Genomic DNA, 22602 nt, shown 5'->3' with positions numbered 1-22602 from the left:
AGGTCCTTTACCTTTATCTATGTAGGTATTATTGACACTATTTTTAACTACGTGGTTCATAATTCATTAAGTACTTACGCTGTGAAGTGAATGGGTCAAAAAGAAAAACAAACCACTATACTCGTAGACACACTAGCTGTCTTTATGCTGGTTTTTGCCTGAATCAAATACTTTCTGCACTTGGCGAATAAAATACCAGCTATGTAAGAGCCGAATGTATCCGAATGGGTCCGAATGGGACGCAATCTCTTTTTGTTGCATAGATGCAGGTTGAGTGAATAAAACGGTGTGACAGGACTCGGAAATTGGAAAAGTTTTCTTGAGACTTTTTCCTATCGTGCATTTAACATTCGTATTTAACTGACGTGGGGGAGAAGACCGCTAGGCTGAAGTTGGACTGGGCGGGTCACGTCTGCCGCATGCATCCGGATAGGTGGGCTAGTATAGCCACCAAGTGGATGCCGCAAAAGAAGCGCGGACGTGGCAGGCCCAGACGGTGATGGCGGGACGACTCAGACACCTTCATCAGTAACTGGCCGGAAAAAGCACAACAGCGGGAGGTGTGGAAATCAAGGGGAAAGGCTTTTGCCCAGCAGAGGGACACTTTAACAGACTATTTAAAAAAAAACTATCCAACATTGATTCTAGTCACAATTCGTTTCATATTATTAGCGTTTGTTTGATATGTCAACATCTTATTGACATCGACTTGTTGTATTTTATTTGTCCTTGCACTTTTTAAACATCAAACCAATTCCACCCGTCAAACGCGGGTATGCTTATCATTATGCTAGTAGAGCTTCTTAATTTTAGTTATTGTTTTAGTCTCTAACTTTAGATATCCCAAAGAGGATTGTATTCAGTGTCTCAGTTAGCAAGACGTCCAAACAATCGGAATATTCGAAGCGAGCATCCGCCTGTTATGTTCGGTTGAACAAATTGTTCGATGCAGTTATTGACAGGTAGAATCAACGGGTAGAAGTTAAGTTTAACAAAAGAGTCTGACCAAGCTAACTTTGCATGACATTTGCAATGACAAAGAGTGTGGCAATGTCATTATTGATGTCAAATTTCTATGAAAATAGGATGTTTATCATGATCGCTCTCTCGCTTTGTTCTGTTTAATCATTGCAAAGTTAGCTTAAGGGGCCCACTGACTATCAGTCAAGCTAACTTTGCAATGATTAAACAGAACAAAGCGAGAGAGCGATCATTATTAACATCCTATTTTCATAGAAATTTGACGATATCGGTCTGTCAGTTAGAACAAAAATTTGATAGTCCCGAACAACTGACAGGCCGATATCGTCCGGCGGCCTGATAGTCAGTGCGCTCCTTAAGGGGCCCACTGACTATCAGTTCGCCGGACGATATCGGCCTGTCAGCTGTTCGGAACTGTCAAATTTTTGTTCTAACTGACAGGCCGATATCGTCCGGCGGACTGATAGTCAGTGGCCCCCTTTAAGACGGGGACTAATATGTCATCAACATTACAATACAATATTTATTAACACAATTTGTTGTATGTGCCCCTTCGTTTCATTTTTTTTCCATTTTTTTATTATTATAAGTTAGGAGCGAAAAACGATTTTCATATATGTATTTTTTAAACCTTATAGTAAAAAAAAATCAAACGAAGGGTTGTTACACATCAAAAATATATATCAAATTGCGTAAAAATATTGTCTATCTATAAGGTTAATATCCAGAGAAAAATGGGGACTAAGTACTTCTTTTGTATGGTGAAGCGGTCACCTGAGTTCGTCCCCTTTCGTCTTACATACAGTTGTTATTGTTATTAAAGATACTTATTTTCTTTGTTACAGGACGTGATACACACAATAAGCGCCCCACACGGGCAGGTGCAGAGGATCGTCGTGTTCAAGAAAAATGGCGTTCAGGCCATGGTTGAATATCCTTTTCAATAGAATATACACCTTGTAATAAACGCGGGTGGGTAGGAATGAGCTTGGCGACATCCATTGTGGCGTACAAACGAAGTCTTGTAAGCTTTAGCTATACTCAAACACACCTAACATAGTAGGTGTTAGAAGACTGAATCAACTATTTCTTGTTGTTATTGTGTCCTGTCAGCCAGGGGACAATATTAGCACAGTTTGTTAGACGGAATGTTGTATAACGATCCACAAACGTGCTTATTAGTGGTATTAGGCCTTATAACTACCACATGAATGCATGTTTGGTTATTTTAATTACCATAAAATCGGGGTTTTAAGAAGGACTCAGGGGAACGTAACCATGGCAACGAGTGACAAGAAAAAGTTGATTCACCCAGATAGTGGAATGGAATTTTCATTCATAAAATGGCCATGCACTTTTCCAGCTTGGCGTACTGTACAACAAGTATGCCAAGTTTCATATTTTCTGAATAGGAATGTACTAAGAACCCGTACTATACTCATGGACAAATTTAGAGGAACGCAAAAAAAGTTTAATTACAAATTTTGAAATTAATTTAGGTGTTGTAATCCAGTAACTAAATAAACCTTTTTTTTGCGTTTCTCTAAATTTGTCCATGAGTATATTTCCGTATTTCATTCCGTTTATCCGATTTACGTAGAGATATTCGATTCGAATAACTACATATTTCACAAAAAGACCGACCATCATCTTCATTCGGGATAAATCCCAATATGCACTTAAACTTATGGACACTGAGTCTTTCATACAGCTTGTCAATCTTAGTTTATTGCAGTATTAGGGAATATCAATGGAAAATGAACTCTAAGTGAGGGAACTGTGAGTTTTAAACAGCAAGACGTGTTTTAAAAGGATTCCGAGACGTACTGTTGCATTTGTTAAAAACGTGCATTTTAAAGGAATTTGTCGTTTAATGTTTAGAAATGTTTAGATTGTATTCGTTTGTGATATAGCGTTTTATTTTGAAAGAAACTCCTTTTTATAATATATACAGAAATAGATGGAAATATTTAGTTGTGTGATAATTGTGAAGGTAAATATGGGAAGCGAATCATCATAAGCGAAAACATTTTTTTTAGATTCATCACAATAATGATATAAAATAGTACAATAACTATTGATATTGTTCAATACTTGCTGTACTGTAATATACGTCGTTTACCATTAAATAATTTGTATCCTCTAGGTTTGGTAGTAAAATCGCTATTAGGCACAATTGTTTTGTTACAGGCCAGGGGCCCATTTCTCGAACGGTATTAGACTAATAGTATTAGTCCACGAACTGTCAAATCGTATGGGTTACCATGGCAACACACTAATAATATTAGACTAATACCTTTCGAGAAATGGGCCCCAGGTACAATTCTCATTTCTTTCATTCTCACTGCTTTCTGACAACAATAATTTTAAATAACATACAATGCGTTAACCCACATAGACGCAGCATTAAAATTCTGCACACTCGAGCATTTTAGTGCGTGCGGTAGTGCGTTATCCGATGAATGTTTTATTGGAAAGAGAGCTCGTAAAACGAACTGTTGTGTATTTTTTCGCGGTTAAAAGCGGGGCGGTAGGTAGTGGGTAAACACGAAACTACTTATTAGTATGCTTGATCATTTTGACCTATTCGTTTAATAAATTACCTACAACTCGAGTCAATGTTGTTTGGTCGATTGGATTCCATTTTTAGCAAATTTTCGAAGATAATAGGTAAATCCGCCCACCAGGTAAATTTTCCTTGGCTATTTCTTTATAAATACAGCTATTCTAAAAAAAATCTGTCATCTGGCAATATTTCCGATAAATTCGCATTTAATAGTCAAACATAAAAAAAGGAAATAAAGAATCCATATAAACAATGAAAATATAAATATTATGAAAACACTTAAGCGATCTCTATTAATAAGATCGTAAATTAGAGTATATTTTTTACGAGATCGTAAACCTTACTAGGCGCACGCGCAGTCGCGCAAGCTGTTTTAGATTAGGGTGGGAAAATGATAAATTATCGATATGTATTGATACACTGATTTTTCGACGGTAAATCAGTTTTTGCTGCATATTTTATTAATATTTAAAGGAATATCAATAAAGGGGTAGAATTAAATTTTCTATCAAACTCGAAAAGAGCTCTACAATTTCCTTAATTTTTCTGTATGCTCTAATCCTCCAACATGTTTCAATTCTCTACAGATTATTGATGACAACCGTTCGACAAATGCGTTTGAGAAATTTTTTAACGAAATATCTCACAATGGAACAAGTAGAAAAGATCGTAAGTCTATCGACGTAGCAACGTCACTAACGGATATAGTCGATAAAGGTGTAAAACTTTTAACACCTCAGTATAACGAACGCTTGTCTTGAGCTATTTAAACTTTAAATAGAACGCTATTGTCCAAACGAAAAAAAACGAGATGGCGATGACAGGTAAATGATATTTGATTACAGAATGGTTAGTTTCCTTTGAAAGGACTTCAGATTCTTCTGAATCAGAATTAGAACTTCAAATATTAAACATAACAATTAAACTCAGAATGTATCATCACATCATTATCAGTATCACCTTTAGCACAATCGGATTAGTACTAAACTCGGAATCATAAACCCATTACCCTACTTTCTAGTTAAGTCGCAGTCGAGTAAAATGTTGATATTGGGATAGATCATGCACAAATGTATAGACAAAAGTGGAATTCATATTCCTCTAAGTTTCCTATTAAGAGAGTGCCCGCCGGAAAAGTATAAGCGCTAAAAAAATATAAGCGGAATCACAGCAAGTATTTTCTCTAAGAACACGTACTTTTTCCGCGAAGGTGTCGAAGACTTTTTTGTGTCGAATTTAATCGGCATTAATTGCTTTAAATCATATTGTCATAGAGAGCTTAGATTCCGAGTAAAATGAAAATTTCTCCAGGATGGTACACATTTTCCAAGATGGCAACGGTTCCTCGACGTCCCCAAATGTCAAATAATGTGGACATGAAAAAGAGACCTTTAATTAACATACATACCAAATTTCAGGACTGTTCCAGAGATTTCGAGGTTTTTCCTATTCCGATTGTGCTACTTTGTTGATTTGTATATTTGAAATGGGGTCAATCCACTCTTTGTTGTTTTAGTTGTAACCTAGATCTAAAAGACAAATCATGATATGATAGACGGCGAAAAAGTCAGCTTTTCTTACCTCGATGTCTGCCTTTTGTATAACTTCTTCTCTTAAAAATCGTCGCATTTTCTTTGATTATTTAACTAAGGAACTTCCTGGTGCCCGTATTACTTCTATGAAGTAAAAATTGTATTATTAATATGTAATAATAATGCTGATAGAGTGCGTTTTCGAAATCATCTTACGTTTAAAACACAACGGTTGCAAATACATACATATAACAGCCCAAAAACTGAACTAGATTCTACGTTCAAAAGCAACTTCAAGAAAAAAGTCTTACTTTACTCAAGACTCCTAAGTAGTTTCCATTCTAAACTTCCGTAGGTACCGCTTAAAAACAAAAGGTATCAACTACATGTCTATTTCATAATACTTAGAATCTTGTCTCTTTAAAAGGATCGCATCACCGGCTCCAATCTATGTAACGATGTTAGATGTTCCTTTGAGACAGAAAGCTTATGTGCGGATACTGCGGATATGTGTATGTGTGGGTTAACAGGGTTACCTACGTGGAGTATTCGTTGGGGTAAGGTAATGCTAGTATGTGTAGTATGCTAACAGGGTAACAAACGAAACAAATTGAAATGCATAATGATGTTGGCACCTCATTAAATATATAAAGGTTGTCCCAAAAATAACGCGATTTTAATTTAATGGAAAACACATTTTTTTTTTTCATTATAATATTATTTGTTTATAAAATCATAAAATACACTTAATAGTACTTATCTGTGGAATAACACGTCGGGCAAATGGCCTCAACGGCTCTGCTGGCACATACGCACTCTTTTGTCAAAATTGATCCACTCTCTGAATGTTGCAAATGTTGCAATCACTCTCTTCTCACAGTTGACGAAGTCAAATCAATATTCCGAAATTTCGGACTGTGCCCGCCAAACTTCCATTACTTTTGAAATATTGTTCAATAAAGAAAACGCGTTGTTCTTTGGTATAACCCGCCATTTTTACAAATTTTTATTCAGCTGTCAAATAGTCTTTTTTAGGGTTGTCAGCACTAAAATGCAAAAATGGCGGCAAATCAAATCTTGCGTTCTTTTTGGGTTATTTCTTCCAACTATACAATAACCAACTCTATTAGATTAATCATAAAGCTGCATGTCGTTTGACCGAACAATATTCCCAGGCAATATCGTAAGCATAGGACGCGTGAGTCACAGCGGTTAAAATTAAACAAAACAGATCCATGCGAATGTACGATGTTGTTGTTATCGCTCGAGTAGTGAAAGCTTAAGATGGGCCAGTGTAAATAGCGATCTGGGATTTTGAATATACAGTAGAATCCGCTTATAATGACATCGAAGGGATGTGACAAACACGTCATACTAAGCGGATGTCATATAAAGCATAGTTGTACAACTTCTTATTGTTGTTAAGTTTTCCAAATTAATCTCAAATTCCTTTGTGAGAGATGAGTTTTATTAAACTTGTAACAATTATAAACTTGTTACTGAGAATCAAAATCTAAAATAACTTACACGCCACGAACGCACCAAACGTCCTCGCAGGGAAAGACGATGTGACGACTACGAACACCAACGAATGTGTCAGTATAACCGGTCAGAATTTCATGAAATTAGGATTTATAGGTCATATTTAGCGATTTGTCACTATAAGCGAAGTCATCTTATCCGACTTTGTTTCAAATAATTTTATATGTAAACCAAACTTCGCACATTAATTACGTCATAGTAAGCGGTTGGTCACTATAAGCGGAGTCATAATAAACGGATTCCACTGTATATATATATTGAATATAATTTTTTATTGTATTTTATTTATTAAATAGAGCAACTAGAAACTAGAGCAAATTTGAAGAAATTGCCCCGTTTTACATCTCTTCCTAACTTCCGAGTCTTTTAAGTCCACAGTCGAGTTCTATATTGGGTCTATTCTAAGTGCAATTTAAACGGATGAATCATTTTTAAATGTTTTTTTTAAAAGAGGATAGGATGAATATGATTGATTTCTCTAAATTACGCCCAATTGAAAATTTTCGAGGTCTCGTTATGTTGGTTCACCCGATCAACCATCGGAATACGCGGCTAGGTACAAACAGAAATAAACAAACGAGAGTCGCGACCGATTTATCGCAACAGGCGGTGAAAAACACGGGACGCCGGCCGTGTGTTGCACCGCAGCGTAAAATTGACATTTGCATGGCAACTGCAGGGGCATTCTACAAAAAGCTCTACTTTGTCGGGGACGTGACGCGTATGTCAGTTACCTTAATAATAACAACCTGCAGAAATGTGTATTACTTATATACGGTGGAATTTAAAGCTAAGTTATACAACGTTGTCATTTTCCAAGTGTTAATAAAATAGCGTCACGTACCCGACACTTTTCTGGAACACCCCTGCAGCTGCATTAGTGCTGTGGCACTGGAGCTATCGCTGTCACTGTCAATTTCCTAGATGCGTCACGATTGAACGTTCTAATCGCGGTAGTAATGCGGAAACGAACGTCGCTCAATTTATCAGGGAAATTGACATTTCCAACACGCTGCAGCAGTAATTTAAAATATAAAAAAAAAAAAAATAGCAATTATTTTATATGTACGTTCCGGTGTGACTGGCATCCTCAAAATGAAGGTTGTGCCATGAACTCGGCTGACCGAAAGATATGCGCTTTTAGAATACCACGCGATACGCACAATTTAACTTGAAATATCTCACGATTATGCAATACGTTATATTTTATCAAACATTTTAAATGCAAAACTAACTTCTATTGATATATCAGTCTGTTAGGCTATAAAATTCTTTGTTTATAATCTGCGAGTTATCCAACCGCAGTTAGTCTTTTTTTCCATCTTTTTGTACCATTTAATTTTCAGCTTCATCTACTTCGTCACAAAGTCTACTTTTCTCTTGTTTTAGTTTTTATCACGCTGTCTCAGAAGTCTAGAACTATAAATCGTACGTGAAATGAGGCGTAAAATAATGTTTGTTTAGATAACTAATGCAATCGGAATGTTGAAGCGAGTTAGTGTTACGATCACTGCCAATGACATAGGATAAATTTATGGTAATGTTGAGAGTCACGATTAGCATTTTAGTACAATCGAACTAGGACAAAGCTCAAAATCTCTAGAACAGTCCTGAAATTTGGTATGTACGTTAATTAAAGGTCCTATTTTCAATCAAATCGTTCCTCATTAGAAAATTAAGTTCACAGCGACCTACTGAAGACATATGAGTACTTTCTGATTAAAACAATTTGATTGGTTACGAGCATCGCTAGGCCGGCGGACCATGATGATTTTACCAGCCGTGGCTCACTCTGCGATTTCTTCGCGTCGCTATAAGTACATGCGGCCCACACCAATTTTGGTGTCTAGCCATAATAGTTGCCGCGCACCGCTACGGAACGGTCGCCTGGTCGCGCTTTCGCCATCTTGCGGTCATATCTGTCGTAATAGACGCGTTTTGTTAGAGAGTGAATCTTCTGTACCTAGTACTATTATTTATTCTGTGATTTTACTGCATTCTTAACATGAACAAAGTATAATATATAAATAGCTTTTAACCCTCTTCCTTTGATTTTGCTGTCTCGATAATCTTCAGGTCAAAATTTTACAGTTTTTTATTCTTCGCAACGGAAATAACCCAGTTCCACATTTAACAGTATATTTTTCACTGAAAACTCTAATTAATCGCGACTCAAAATTCAAATTAGAATTTTATATCCTCTCACCTACATTAATCTTAAAAGGCTGATTCTGCTTTAAAATTTGATGTTTTTATCTTATTTTAAGACCTTGAGTGAGCGTGCGCCGCGGACCAATCAGCGTGAGGCACTAACGCTAATTGGTCCTCGGAGTCGTATCATTTGTCTGACGCAGCGTGCATTAGACAAATGTGAACGCAACCATATTAAATGTATGAAACCGATATTCGTCACGACAACACAACACACAACACGAGACGACAGATAAATGTGAACCGGGCTTAACTCGCTCGCACTTATTGGGTGCGCGTGAGATGCCTTTTCTGATGACATAACTCAAGGTCGTATCAAAATAAGATTATCATCATTCGTTTGCCCATTTTCCATCACTTGGGGTCGGCATGTCTTTTTCCTCCATACCTATACATCCATGCTATGTAACATCTGCTAACTACCATAATTCACGCAAATAAACGATATTCTATTCTATTCTATTCTATTCTATTCTATTCTATTCTATTCTATTCTATTCTATTCTACCTGTCGTTCGTCATCTCATCATTTACCTGCTTTCTTTTCATATCATCTCTCACACAATCCATCCAAATTTTCCTTGGTTTTCCTTTCCTCTTATACCTTCACATTAATTCCCAATACCTTTCGCTTCACGTGACTTTCATCCCTCCACATCACATGCCCGATTTGAATCATAGTTTTTCAAAGTAAGATCTTAACCTTATCAAATTTTAAAGAACAGAATTGGCCTCATGTTTTATGATGGACCGTGTTGATTGAAACAGCAAATTTATATTCCGCGCCGTGTGAAGTGACGGCGGAGAATTAAATATAATAAAATATAGTTATTTGCAGGCTGAAGAGTGATGGCTCATTCTGAATTTATGTCGTTGGATGATAATTTTATTGAATTGCTTTAAACTTTTTAGATTCTTGCTAATATTTTTATTTATAAAGCATATTTGTCCTTGATTTTTATCGTGTTTTAATTTATTGAAAATAAAACATACTAGTTTCTGGATCTAAACTTAAAAGAGATTACTTTTATTTTTTCATTTCTTTTTCTTGTTTTTAAGCATGAGTACTGAGACAAAAGTGAGTTAATATTGATATTTGATGTATTTTTATAGAAACATTTTGCCACTTATACTTACTTACTTATACTTACATGTTCGAACAAGTGCAAGCGAAATGCACGTGCGAATGATAACAAAATGACATAATTTTATATCAAAATGTAAGTTAATGGTCTCCTTACCTTCGACGGACTACACTGAATAATTATTTTTAGTATTTTTATGACTACGAAGTCGTACGAAAAGTTACCCTGACAAAGGGTCTTACTCTCACCACCACCATTTCTGCTATAGTGTCCACTTGTTAGTTTTCTTAGCCCAAAAACCGGTTTAACTGTAATTGCAAAATAATTTTGAAACTTCCAAGGAGCCTTAAACCCAATTTCGTCCCCAAACTAATAACGAACCTTATAGATTTTCAATAACGAACTTTGCGACCGTAAAATAATATAAGTAATGTAAAACAGGGGATTTCGGTGAAATAATTTAGCATATTCTTTGGCGGTGGATTTATTCAAATGCGAGGAAGTTTTGACTGGAGTACATGCGGCGTCTGCCATGGAGGATGTGGCCGCAGTTTTAGCGATTGAAATAAAAAAATACAAAACCGCATTGCCGGGGCGTTCTTAGCACTCCATTGTCACCGGCTTGCCTGTTTGAGATTACGAGTAGAAAACCGATCTTAAATTTAACGGCCATTCAATGAGTTTACTTGTTTAATGTATGGATTAGAGGAGAAGCGTCATTTTTTGGGTTTGTTCAGCTTAGTAACGTGTTGTTTCTTGTAGAAATCTAATGAAAAAGTTAGCCAAATTGAGCCCGGACACTATTAACCATGTTTATAAGTCACGTTGGTTAATTTAGTTGTAATCTTTTAAGTGTTAGTATTTTAATATGATAACATTACTACAAAACTGTTATAATGATTAAAAAAATAAGGTACAATTTCGCATTCTATATTATTATGAATATTTCTACTCTAAAGAGAACATTTAACATATTTTAACATTTTCATATTTCGCCTCAAACTTACTTTACAATATAATTTATCAACTTACTGACCAACAAGAAAAAGACGTTATATCTTATTAAATACGTTAGACGTTATGGCTTACTAGCGATAAACTTGATATACGCTTCAAACTACGAATAAATAAATAATAAATAAATAAATAAATAAATATAGGACATTCTTACACAGATTGACTAAGTCCCACAGTAAGCTCAAGAAGGCTTGTGTTGTGGGTACTTAGACAACGATATATATAATATACAAATACATAAATACATAGAAAACACCCAAGACTCAGGAACAAATATCTGTGCTCATCACACAAATAAATGCCCTTACCGGGATTCGAACCCAGGACCATCGGCTTCACAGACAGGGTCACTACCCACTAGGCCAGACCGGTCGTCAAACACAACAATAACAATCGAAAAGGTTTATAATTCTGTAAAACTTTTAAAAATTCAAAATTGTTGTCGCTTACACTGCCGCCCCACCTTTACCTCAATTTGACACAATGACGTTCAACACTGCTCCCATCGTCACAGCTAATTCTGTACCCTAATCCCCGGAATTAGGGTCTAAATTGCCTCGCCCACAACTTTGTTAGTCCAACTACCAGCGATTTGAATAATATCAATGTTCAAACTTACTTTAATAACAGTTTTATGTTCGAGTAGTCATCTTATTGAGATTAGATTTGGTTTTTGGCGCTTTATTTGGAAAGCGAGGTTTTATGATGGCTTAGAGATTAAAGAAAGTTTTTTGTTCGCTTGATATAGGTATTATGGAATAAAAGGCAGAATGTTTTAAGAGACATAAATTTCCATTACACTAAAAATGAATGATTGAAATGTACTTACATCTTTTCACAATGTAAATTGTGTTAACTTCAGTTACTTTTATAAAAAAATAGTAGTAGCCTATACTCTACATATCATAATTATTTATCTGTTGGTACTGGTAATTTTTTTTGCGATATAAAAATTATTAGTAATTAATTTTAATATAATATAATAATAATTCATTTATTGCAAGTAAGTTACACTCGTAATGTGGTTAGTAAAACTTAATTCTGAATTATGTATTAGTATTATATAGTTGTATATACACTAACAACATACGATCGTCCCGTATTTACAATTTAGGTCATAAACGTTTTTTTTACAATATGTTTTATACAATGTGTGTTCTTTTATAATACCATATGTCCTAGTTTAAGATACTTGTTGTACAATATTTTAATTATTTCTCGTTGTTAGTATTATACAATATGTTCCCTGCATTGAAATATGAACCTTAACCCATTGCCATAAGTTTGAATGCGTGGAGTCGGCGACGCGAGCGAAAGAGGCGCTACACGGCTGCGACATATACTCCGGGTGCTGCACTCTCAAAATTGAATATGCCAAGGTATGTACTAATGTTTAAAAACATATCTCAGTAATTAAAAAAAAAAGAAACATATTTAGGTAACAAATACATCTAAGTAAGGCCCCCGCGGCATTGTGCCAAAGATGCTGACAGCAATCCCTCGCTGAATGGCAATACTTAAGCGCTGCGAGAGAAAGCCGCCAGCTCTCTGGTCACCGGTAGTTTTTGCTTAGGTCTTTAAAAAGAACTTGTGCGCTTGTACCCCAAGACCCCAGTGTCTCGACACCAAATGCCACAAAGTGATATTGTGGGCCGATACCTCGAAGCATGTATGTTAGCAATAGTTGACCTTAATTAATACATAATTTAGTATGGCGATTTCTGGTTGATTTTTAACCATTTGACAGCGAAAGACGCCAACTGAATTCAATAAAGAAAAGTATAACGAATGAATGTGGAGGGAAGTACGAGGAAAGGAAAACCAAGGAAACTGTGGATGGACTGTGTGAAAGATGATATGAAATGAACGCAAGTGAATGATGTAATGACGGGCGAGAGAGAGGTATGGAAGAAAATGACAGGTTGCGCCGACCCCAAGTGAATGGGACAAGGGCAAGCGAATGATAATGATTAATAAACAATAAATAAATACATTAGGCAATTGAAAGTATATTTCGCAGATTTTGTTCATAATAGATAATATATATAAATAATCAATCAATTTGTTATGAATTGAAGGTCTTTAACAGCAACAGCAGTTAATCGATTGCACTTACATCCAAAAAACATTTAACCGACTGCTCGGTTTCTTGTCATTTCAAAACATATTCTATCACCCTTACAATAAGACATAATGTCGAGCAGCACATGATCTCCTTTATCCAAGGGTAACCGGACACTGTGTAAAGAAAGCGAAAGGCTTCACTAAGTGACGGATGGACAGACAAACACTTTACGGTATTTATTACATTATACAACAGATAGGTATACTGATATAGACGTATCGTGTTACAAAGATATCAAAACTGTGACAACGATTTTTGAAACAATCGGTCAAGGCGAAACTTTTGTATACCGGAGACTTTTTGCGGTGTTTTATTTTCTACTGGCTTTTGCTTTCGTGTTCATTCGTGTAGAAGTTGTTAGATTGAAAACTGGTTACTTTATTTGCTTCAATTTCAATAGATTTATATCGTTGTTTATTTATTTCTGTATTATCCACATGGCATTCCACGCTCTGTCCGTAGACAACGCCATATTTCCGTAAAACTCACGAAAACAAATAAACGTCGGCATCCGTCCCAACGTACGTCCTCCCACCGTGACGTGTCGTGTCCAAATAACACAACCGTTCTAAATTCGAAATACTTTTTTTTTTACCTAGACCGCAGCACGCGCTCAAACTGCCACACGCTGCGCGAATCTAAAATAAAAGACACATTTTAGTTCTTTAGACTTGAAATCTACTACTGATGTAAAGTTAGTATTTGTTTTATAATTTATAATAATTGGGATACATACAAATTATAAAACAAATCCTAATATAGCTGTTGTTAAATGTTGAAAGCCACATCTTTATACCACATATTAAAATCTCTAAAGCTTACCGAAAACATTAAAAAGTTATTAAAAATTATGATTACAAACAACACACAAACATAATAGCTAGCGTATATAGGTGCGTATATAGCGTAATTCCGAGCGCTACCTGTTTAGTCTACCCAGAGTTCATACCAACTATGCTCAAAATTCGCCCATAAATCGTATTCTAAAACTTTATAATAAACAATTTAGTAGTATCGACTTGATCGACTGCACAAAACCAACTTTAAAAAAACGAGTTCAGTCACTGCTACTGAAATCTAAAAATAACGACAATTGACGAAATCTAACTAGGTAAATAATTACACACCTTAATCTTTCCGTCTTCCATTATACACTCAGTCACAGTCACATACACACACACGAACACGCACACACAATCACTCAAAACACACACGTACACATGTTATGCAAGCCATATCTAGTTTGTATAGAATGCTTTTTTACTCCCTTCTTTTTTTTGTGTTTCCACTTAGTTATTGCATGTTAATTGTACTTTTGTGGACATCTGTTATTGCCTATGTTTTCTGTTCACTATGATTTGTATTAATTTTTGTATTGCTGTTGAAGCCCCAAATAAAAAAAATAAAAAAAAAATAGGTACCGAAATGAACAGTAAAAATAAAATCCTAAATTCAATTTTTTTTTCTGTAAAAAATAGCCTCAAAAAAATCAATAGTTTAAGTTACCTACACCATAATGTTTCTATGTTTCTGTGTTTTTTTTCCATCGCTGTACCATTTTAAATTGTGTCTGGTAATAAACGTATTTTTTTTTCTCAAGGGCCTAGTGTTACCCTCAACCTAGGAGCTCTACAATGTCTACAATATTATAAATATCTATAGTCTTTATGGTAAATAATTATCTCTATGGTTCTTTTTTTTCTCTAATGCACCGCCTACAATCTTCTCTGATTTGACCTAAGGTTGACTGGTAGAAAATGCCTCATGGCATTAAGTTCGCCTTTTGTACACAAAATTTATCTTTTGTGCAATAAAGTATAAATATATTAATGATTAAATAAATAAATAATAGGTATTTTAAATGTGTAAAATGTTATCCCCAATGTCTGTAACTTGCCTAAATATGAACTTCTATTGTTCAGTTTTTAGATTCACAGATATTCAAGGTCAATTTACCGATTTAGCTTATACTTTTGCCTTCATTTATAAGTATATAAATAGCCTCCATCAAATACGCTACGTTTGCTACGGCGTAGGCGGCTACGCGCCCATTTCGTAGCGTCACTACGGAAACCATACGCGTAGTACAATAAGAACTATCTTTGTAAATTTGTACCGCTTGGCATGTTTGTTCTTGTTTAACATATTAACCCCCTTATTCATAAAACTTCACAGGTCTGATTTAATTAAATTATGTTTTATTCCTTTCTTACAAATTCATAAGTCAAAATGACAGACAAAGACAAACGATTTAGATAATTCAGGCACGCGTTTATAAATAACGCCATAAGTCTTTGCGTAGCCCTGCGAAAACTGCGACCTTAGAACCTAATTTAACTATAAAAATGTCTGAACACGGTCCAGAAGTAACGTCACTTCATACAGGTCGCAAAATCCAAATTCTACTATCAGTTTGACATTAGTCTACGGAACCCTTGGTGCGCGAGTCCGACTTGCACTTGGCCGGTTTTTTTAGCCACCCTGTATTTACGTGTTAAATAGGTATTCGGCCTCGGAGCTTTGAGGAGTGCGTAAACGATTTAAATCTTTATACCTTTATATCACTGTTTTCATTTTTTTCCTAACAATAAACTCCTGTGTAACAGCTTTCGTAACGTGTAAGCACAATATTCGGGACTTTCGGGACCTTTTTAAAAGCTTCTGAACGGAGCTTTTGTCGCGACTAAAGGTGACAATGGGTGTCACGGTGTTTTGCATCAATCATGTTTTTTTGTGAATGGCTTTTATGTTTAAGGGGAGGAATGGGAAGATTTTTTAATGGGTACTAACAACTTTTAACATAGCTTGACTTGTGCATTAAAATATATAACAAAATTCCACAAGCAATAAAATCAATAGAAAATCCCAAATCATTTGAAACCACCTTAAATAAATACTTATTAGATAAAAGTTATTACTCTCTGCAGGAATTTTTCGATGATACTTCCCGAAAAAACCGGCCAAGTGCGAGTCGGACTCGCGCACGAAGGGTTCCGTACCATTACGGAAAAAAAACAGCAAAAAAATCACGTTTGTTGTATGGGAGCCCCATTTAAATATTTTTATTATTCTGTTTTTAGTATTTGTAGTTATAGCGGCAACAGAAATACATCATCTGTGAAAATTTCAACTGTCTAGCTATCACGGTTCATGAGATACAGCCTGGTGACAGACAGACAGACGGACAGACGGACGGACAGACGGACAGCGGAGTCTTAGTAATAGGGTCCCGTTTTTACCCTTTGGGTACGGAACCCTAAAAAAGTAGAATGTACGTTTTTTTGCAATGTACAGTCGCCATCAGATATATCGGAGCGCCCGAGGTGCTCATAAATATCTGAACACGCCTCTATTGACAAGGCGTTAGAGTGCGTGTTCAGATATTTTGAGCACCTCGGGCGCTCTGATATATCTGATGGCGACTGTACTTAATAAGATTAATTTTAAGTATAAGTAAATTGCTGTGCCCTTACAGGGTCTGTATTCTTGTAATACTATAAGCAATAAATATGTTTGAGTTTGAGCTTGAGTTTGTTTCCTACCTCAATGCTGTTTTTATACAACGTGTAATTTTAATGCAACTGCAAATTGTAACAGGCTAGTGTTTTTTTTTTAGCCTTAACGAGCAGAGTACAATTAATTTATGATTTTTTTTCGAGGGCCAATGTAAGTATTGCGTACAATGTGTACATAATAATGATCACTTGTAACAGTTATGATTTCGCGTCAGTAAGTGCCAAGGGTTGAATAAAAAACCGGCCAAGTGCGAGTCGGACTCGCGCACCGAGGTTTCCTTACTTTTTAGTATTTGTTGTTATAGCGGCTACAGAAATACATCATCTGTGAAAATTTCAACTGTCTAGCTATCACGGTTCATGGGATACAGCCTGGTGATAGACAGACGGACAGCGGAGTCTTAGTAAAAGGGTCATGTTTTTAACCTCTGGGTACGGAACCCTAAAAACAAAGTAATGATGCATTGCGTGCTGAATTAATGCTAGGAAAAATAAAAGTTGTGAAGTTTTAGCAATACATATTGAAAGTTTATTCATTTGAACCTATTCTAACTACCAGGCGTATTCGATCTATCTCCGATATGATAGTGATCTGTCAATGTCAAAAGTCAACCAAAAACGTCACTTTTTACACTGACAGATCAGTATCATCTGAAACAGATCGAATTACTCAATTTTATATACGCTTTTCGACTAAGAATGTGATCGTATCAAAAACACACGCTGTAGAATAAAACTTAGTTTATTACAAGAACTGACTTAGTGGGTAGTGACCCTGCTTGTGAAGCCGATGGTCCTGTGTTCGAATACCGGTAAGGGCATTTATTTTTGTGATGAGCACAGATATTTGTTCCCGAATCATGGGTGTTTTGTATGTATTTAAGTACTTATATTATATATATATATATATATATATATATCGTTGTCTGAGTACCCATAACACAAGCCTTCTTGGGCTTACCGTGGGACTTAGTCAATCTGTGTAAAAATGTCCTATAATATTTATTTATTTACTGTTGGTGTATAAATCTAGTAGAAAAATTAAGAGGGCTACAGAAATAAATTAAAAACTTTGTACTAGTTCAAATAAAAAAAAAATACTTGGGATGTAGTTTTTTTAATGTTAAATGACATACACGGAAACACGTATTTTTTAGGCTGTACGCTAACATAACACAACAATAAAGACATTCTCAGTAAATTACTCGTAGCACCAAAGCGGTTATTAAGGCGGAGAGCGAAAAATAGGATGGAAACGAAATCACCGGCGCGTGGTTAAGCTTCCGATTAAAAGGAAATAAAAGGTTACGGCCGCGGGGACGTGCGATATAGCAGGGTGGCCAAGTGTGAGTCAGCAAGGATTTGAAAGAGGTCAAAATCCACAGATTAGAAACGGTTCCAGTTCAACTCATCATGTTACAATCATATTTTTAAAATCTAATTACGCTCCCTAGTAAAAATCCCGGAGTTTATTTGTGTCGTTTTCAAGCAAAAGGTACCACATTGTCGCTTGCCATAAGGACGCTCTGACAGGTTTTTCGTATAAAGATACAAACAATTTTCGTCCTTATGGTAAGCGACCTTTTGATTGAAAACGTCACATTTAATGATTTTATAATGTTGCTGCTAGCCTAAAGCCGTTTATTTCGTTGTTTTTATTTTATAAAATATTTTATCGTTCGGTATAAAATATTTTACATTTTTGTTTTGTGTTAAGACGGGGTTTTATTTTTTCTGGCACACTGTGCGGCATTAAGATTTTATAGATATGATATGTATAATGTTTACTGCAACATTATACATATCATTGGACTAAAAGTGACCATTTATTGAGTTACGTATAGATGGTCCAGCTCGATTCTAATAAAAGCAAATGTGTCCGAAAGTTTCCATACATTTTTCGTTTCTTTTATCCGGTACTGCCATTAAGTCTATTAAAAATGGAAACGGTGTAGATATAAAAAAAAATATACACTTTTTTATCGTACATATTAGGATCTAAAGAGTACGTGATCCAAATAGAAATAACATAAACATTTCCAAATCAAAAAGAAAAGTTTGTGTATAACTTAATGGCTCAACACATAGATATACATATATTTAGAACGTAACATTATGATAGCACTATTGTATAGGTACTTGTTTTTTATTAATAAAAATTAATAGCAAATCAATTTAAGATTTTAAAAATCTGAATGCCGCTCACTATTTTACTCGCTGTTTTTATAGGATTAAACGCACAGGCTTTTATCCGTTTAAACGTAACTTATTAGCTACAAATTTCAGCTTTTCATCCTCTCCATTGTGATGTTAACCTGCGGGTTAGAAACGTCGCGGGTCGCCGGTTCGATCCTAAAGAGCCCTAACAAATGGGGGTCCCTTGTACAACTAACAAGGGTGCTTTCCGTGAAAATTGAAGTTGGACTAAGGGCTATATACTCGTAATGTGTTTGATTTGTTTGCGTTGAGGACGCGGGAAATTTTTTTCTGAGGTTTTTTTATGTTGGTGGCGGTGAAATGTTTATGGTTTTTAGGGTTCCGTACCCAAAGGGTAAAAACGGGACTCTATTACTAAGACTCCGATGTCTGTCTGTCTGTCTGTCTGTCCGTCTGTCACCAGGCTGTATCTCATGAAACGTGATAGCTAGACAGTTGAAATTTACACACATGATGTATTTCTGTTGTCGCAATAACAACAAATACTAAAAACAGAATAATATAATTATTTAAATGGGGTTCCCATACAACAAACGTGATTTTTTTGCGTAATGGTACGGAACCTTTTGTGCGCGAGTCCGACTCGCACATGGCCGGTTTTTCTGTCTATGGGCCGTGTCTGTGGAACAGCTCAGCTAAGGGCTCCGACGCGATGTAGGTACTGTCTAGCTGTATAGGACAGACATACAGACGGGCAATAGGTCCCGTTTTAACCCTTTGGATACGGAACCCTAAAAACGCTGTAAAACTTTAACCTGTGTATATCTAAAAAAACGTAAATATAATATACATTAGACTTGACATCTACTATAGTTTTAAATACTGTAATGCCCATCAAAAATGTGCCTAAGTCTGTATAGATTGACCTCCAAGTAAACATAATTAATAGGTCTGTCTTAGTGTAAGGCCTGAGTGGACGCTCGAGTTGGGCGTGCAGCGGGGTGGGGCGTGCGGCGTCCATGTTAAACAAATGCAAACGTATAGGAGCGGCCTTAGTGCGCCCTGCTCAAATCACTTGTGAGCCCGACGCCACGCTGCACGCCCCGCCGAACGCTCCGCTCTGAGCGTCCACTCAGGCCTTACACTAAAACAGTACATTGCTGAAAATCACAAAGGTTATCCGCTTAATATAAACCGATCCAACCGATTGCGTCACAATCGACAAATGCCCGACGATGTTAACAACTCCCAAACAAAAGCGCAAATCGACGTAATCCCCTAACAATGAGAACAGGCATCGACTTGTCGAGCCTTAATAACCCCCTTTCGAAAGTCGGAATGGGACTTGCAGTTCGATTGCCGAACCATAATAGGTGTAACTTGATTTATCTGCTATCATAGCCTGTCACTTCAAATTTAGACGTTATTTTGCTTGAAATAAGATTGAGTTTGGGTTAGAGATGTTGGTGAAAATAGGAGTTTGCTATATTAATTGGGAGCCTGTCGAAAGTCGGTCGAGTGAGGTAATGTTTTGGATGAATTCCGCTTGGGATTGGAGTGTCTGAATTTTGGAAACAATAGACTGGTTGTTTTACGTCTGTCATTACAAGTTGAGTACTAATGAAAACGAATTAATAACAATATTCACCTATTTTAGGAAAACTGGACTTATAAGTAAATAAGTTTTCTCTCTAGTTCAGGAGAAGCCAAAGTTTAGGGCGTAGCCATATTGTTTTGTTTTAGTTCGGTTTCACGTGGCTTACTATATCTAGTTACGGCCCGGCCACGACATCGCGCGGCGGCGGCAGCGGCGAGCGGCGGCCATAGGTGGGAACGAAAGGTCCGATCGCTGTGTCTCGCTCCAACCTATGGCCGCCGCTCGCCGCTGCCGCCGCCGCGCGATGTCGTGGCCGGGCCGTTAAGAGATTAAAATATGCGATGTTAAAATGACATTAATAAGTGAATTCGAATCGACTTCTAGGTAGTTTCAAAGAAGATGATCCATAAATTAATGGTATCTTCAAGAAAAGAGCGTACTCCATCTAAAACTCGGCAACGCACAAGAAACCCTCTGTACCCGAACCACGAGTCACTGATAGTGTCAACACAGACATATGTGCCATTTTCAACTAAAAGGGTACTTACTGTCGCTTGTCAGTAAAGCGCTATTTCCATATAGCTTCAATTAGAAATCAACCTTATCGACAAGCGACATGTGGTACCTTTTGGTTGAAAACGTCACATATTATTATCCGCTAACGTTACGTAATTTACTTTCTATACATCTCGCTCGCACTAATACGCCAGTACAAGTAAGATGCATAGAAAGTAGTAGTAGCCAAACTGGTGGTAGCTGTACTGATGTTGCAGGTGTCCATGGGCGACGGTAATCGCTTACCATCAGGCGATTCGTCTGCTCGTTTGCCTCCTATATCATAAAAAAACGGGGCAAGCGCGAGTCGACTCGCGCACGAGGGGTTGCGTGCCACTATCTATTGTTATCTGTTGTCTGTTGTTGTTGTTGTGTTGTATTGTTGTATTGTGTTGTGTATTTGTTGTTATAGCGGCAACATAAATACATCATCTGTGGAATTTCAACTGTCTAGGCTGTCTAGCTATCACGGTTCGTGAGATAGAGCCTGGTGACAGACAGATAGACGGACAGTGGAGACTTAGTAATAGGGTCCCGTTTTTATCCTTTGGGTACGGAACCCTAAAAACATACTGCGTACAATATTCAATACTGGAAATTCGTGCACCCTGTTGCGAAAACATAGGTACACTCATGTTCAGTTAAATGTGACATTTTCAATAAAAAAGATACCACATTGATGCTTACCATAAAGAAGAAAATTGCTTGTATCGTTATACGAAAAACCTGTCTATGGCAAGCGACAATGTGGTACCTTTTGCTTGAAAACGACACAAATGTTGTTATACTTCGTTACATTTGTAAATGTGAATGCGACCGCAGGCGATATATTAGTCGCGTCGAGCCTTAATGGGCGTGCGGCTTTACAACGCCCGGCGAAATCGCGTATTGTGACGGTAAAAATAAAAACCGGCCAAGTCCGAGTCGATCTCGCGCAATAAGGGTTCCGTACCATTACGCAAAAAACGGAAAAATATGACGTTTGTTGTATGGGAGCCCCACTTAAATATTTATTTTGTTCTGTTTTTAGTATTTGTTGTTATAGCGGCAACAGAAATACATATGTGAAAATTTCAACTGTCTAGCTATCACGGTTCATGGGATACAGCCTGGTGATAGACGGACAGACGGACGAACAGCGGAGTCTTAGTAATAGAGTCCCGCCCCAAATTCTTCAGGCGCTTAATTATAATTGAATTATACATACAAACAATAATGAAAACAATGAAACAATCCTTATCCTTAACTTAAGGTCTAAAAACAAATTAAACCAGTTAAATTTAAATATGACTAGGAACTAGCTTAGGATTCAATTGTTACAATAATCATTATTATTCACAACGACGGGCCGTAATCGCGTAAAATACCCAGTAAAATAATCGGAGGTAAATTAGTAACTTATTTTACGCGATTAAGTCCCGTCGTTGTGAATAATAATGAGTAAAAATCGTGAAAGTTTAAATCAGTGTGTTACAATAATTATCAAAAAATAACGAAAACACGTTTAAACGACAATGACACAAAAAGTAATGAAATATTCTAGTTATAGTATCAATTTTCAATGACCCTTTGGGTACGGAACCCTGAAAACGAACGAATTGGTGGACCGTGGAAATAATTGTAGAAACAGGAGTAAAATTTTATGTTGGTCGTAGATTGTACTTTGAAATAATTATTTTTACCTGTGGCGGAAAAAGGGGTGTTATTAAGTGTCGTGTA

General features: G+C 36.4%; 1 protein-coding gene and 1 long non-coding RNA gene across 3 annotated transcripts in view; one reads left to right on the top strand and one right to left on the bottom strand.

The window, feature by feature from the left end:
- LOC134751913 (uncharacterized) overlaps positions 1–22602 on the bottom strand; it is a 521238-nt gene that overhangs the window by 55443 nt on the left and 443193 nt on the right. The window lies entirely within an intron of this gene.
- The window catches only part of LOC134751883 (heterogeneous nuclear ribonucleoprotein L), a 599604-nt gene that overhangs the window by 497974 nt on the left and 79028 nt on the right, over positions 1–22602 (top strand). For both annotated transcript variants that reach the window (XM_063687427.1, XM_063687428.1), the window contains exons 3-4: positions 1827–1912; positions 12217–12313. In XM_063687427.1, the coding sequence (XP_063543497.1) occupies positions 1827–1912; positions 12217–12313 (183 nt within the window). The remainder of the gene's footprint in view (positions 1–1826; positions 1913–12216; positions 12314–22602) is intronic.

The sequence above is a fragment of the Cydia strobilella genome, chromosome 23 (genome assembly GCF_947568885.1).
Source record: "Cydia strobilella chromosome 23, ilCydStro3.1, whole genome shotgun sequence".
Taxonomy (NCBI): Eukaryota; Metazoa; Arthropoda; class Insecta; order Lepidoptera; family Tortricidae; genus Cydia; species Cydia strobilella.
The sequence above is the reverse complement of the archived record's forward strand: the minus strand, read 5'-3'. Positions and strand labels throughout refer to the sequence as shown.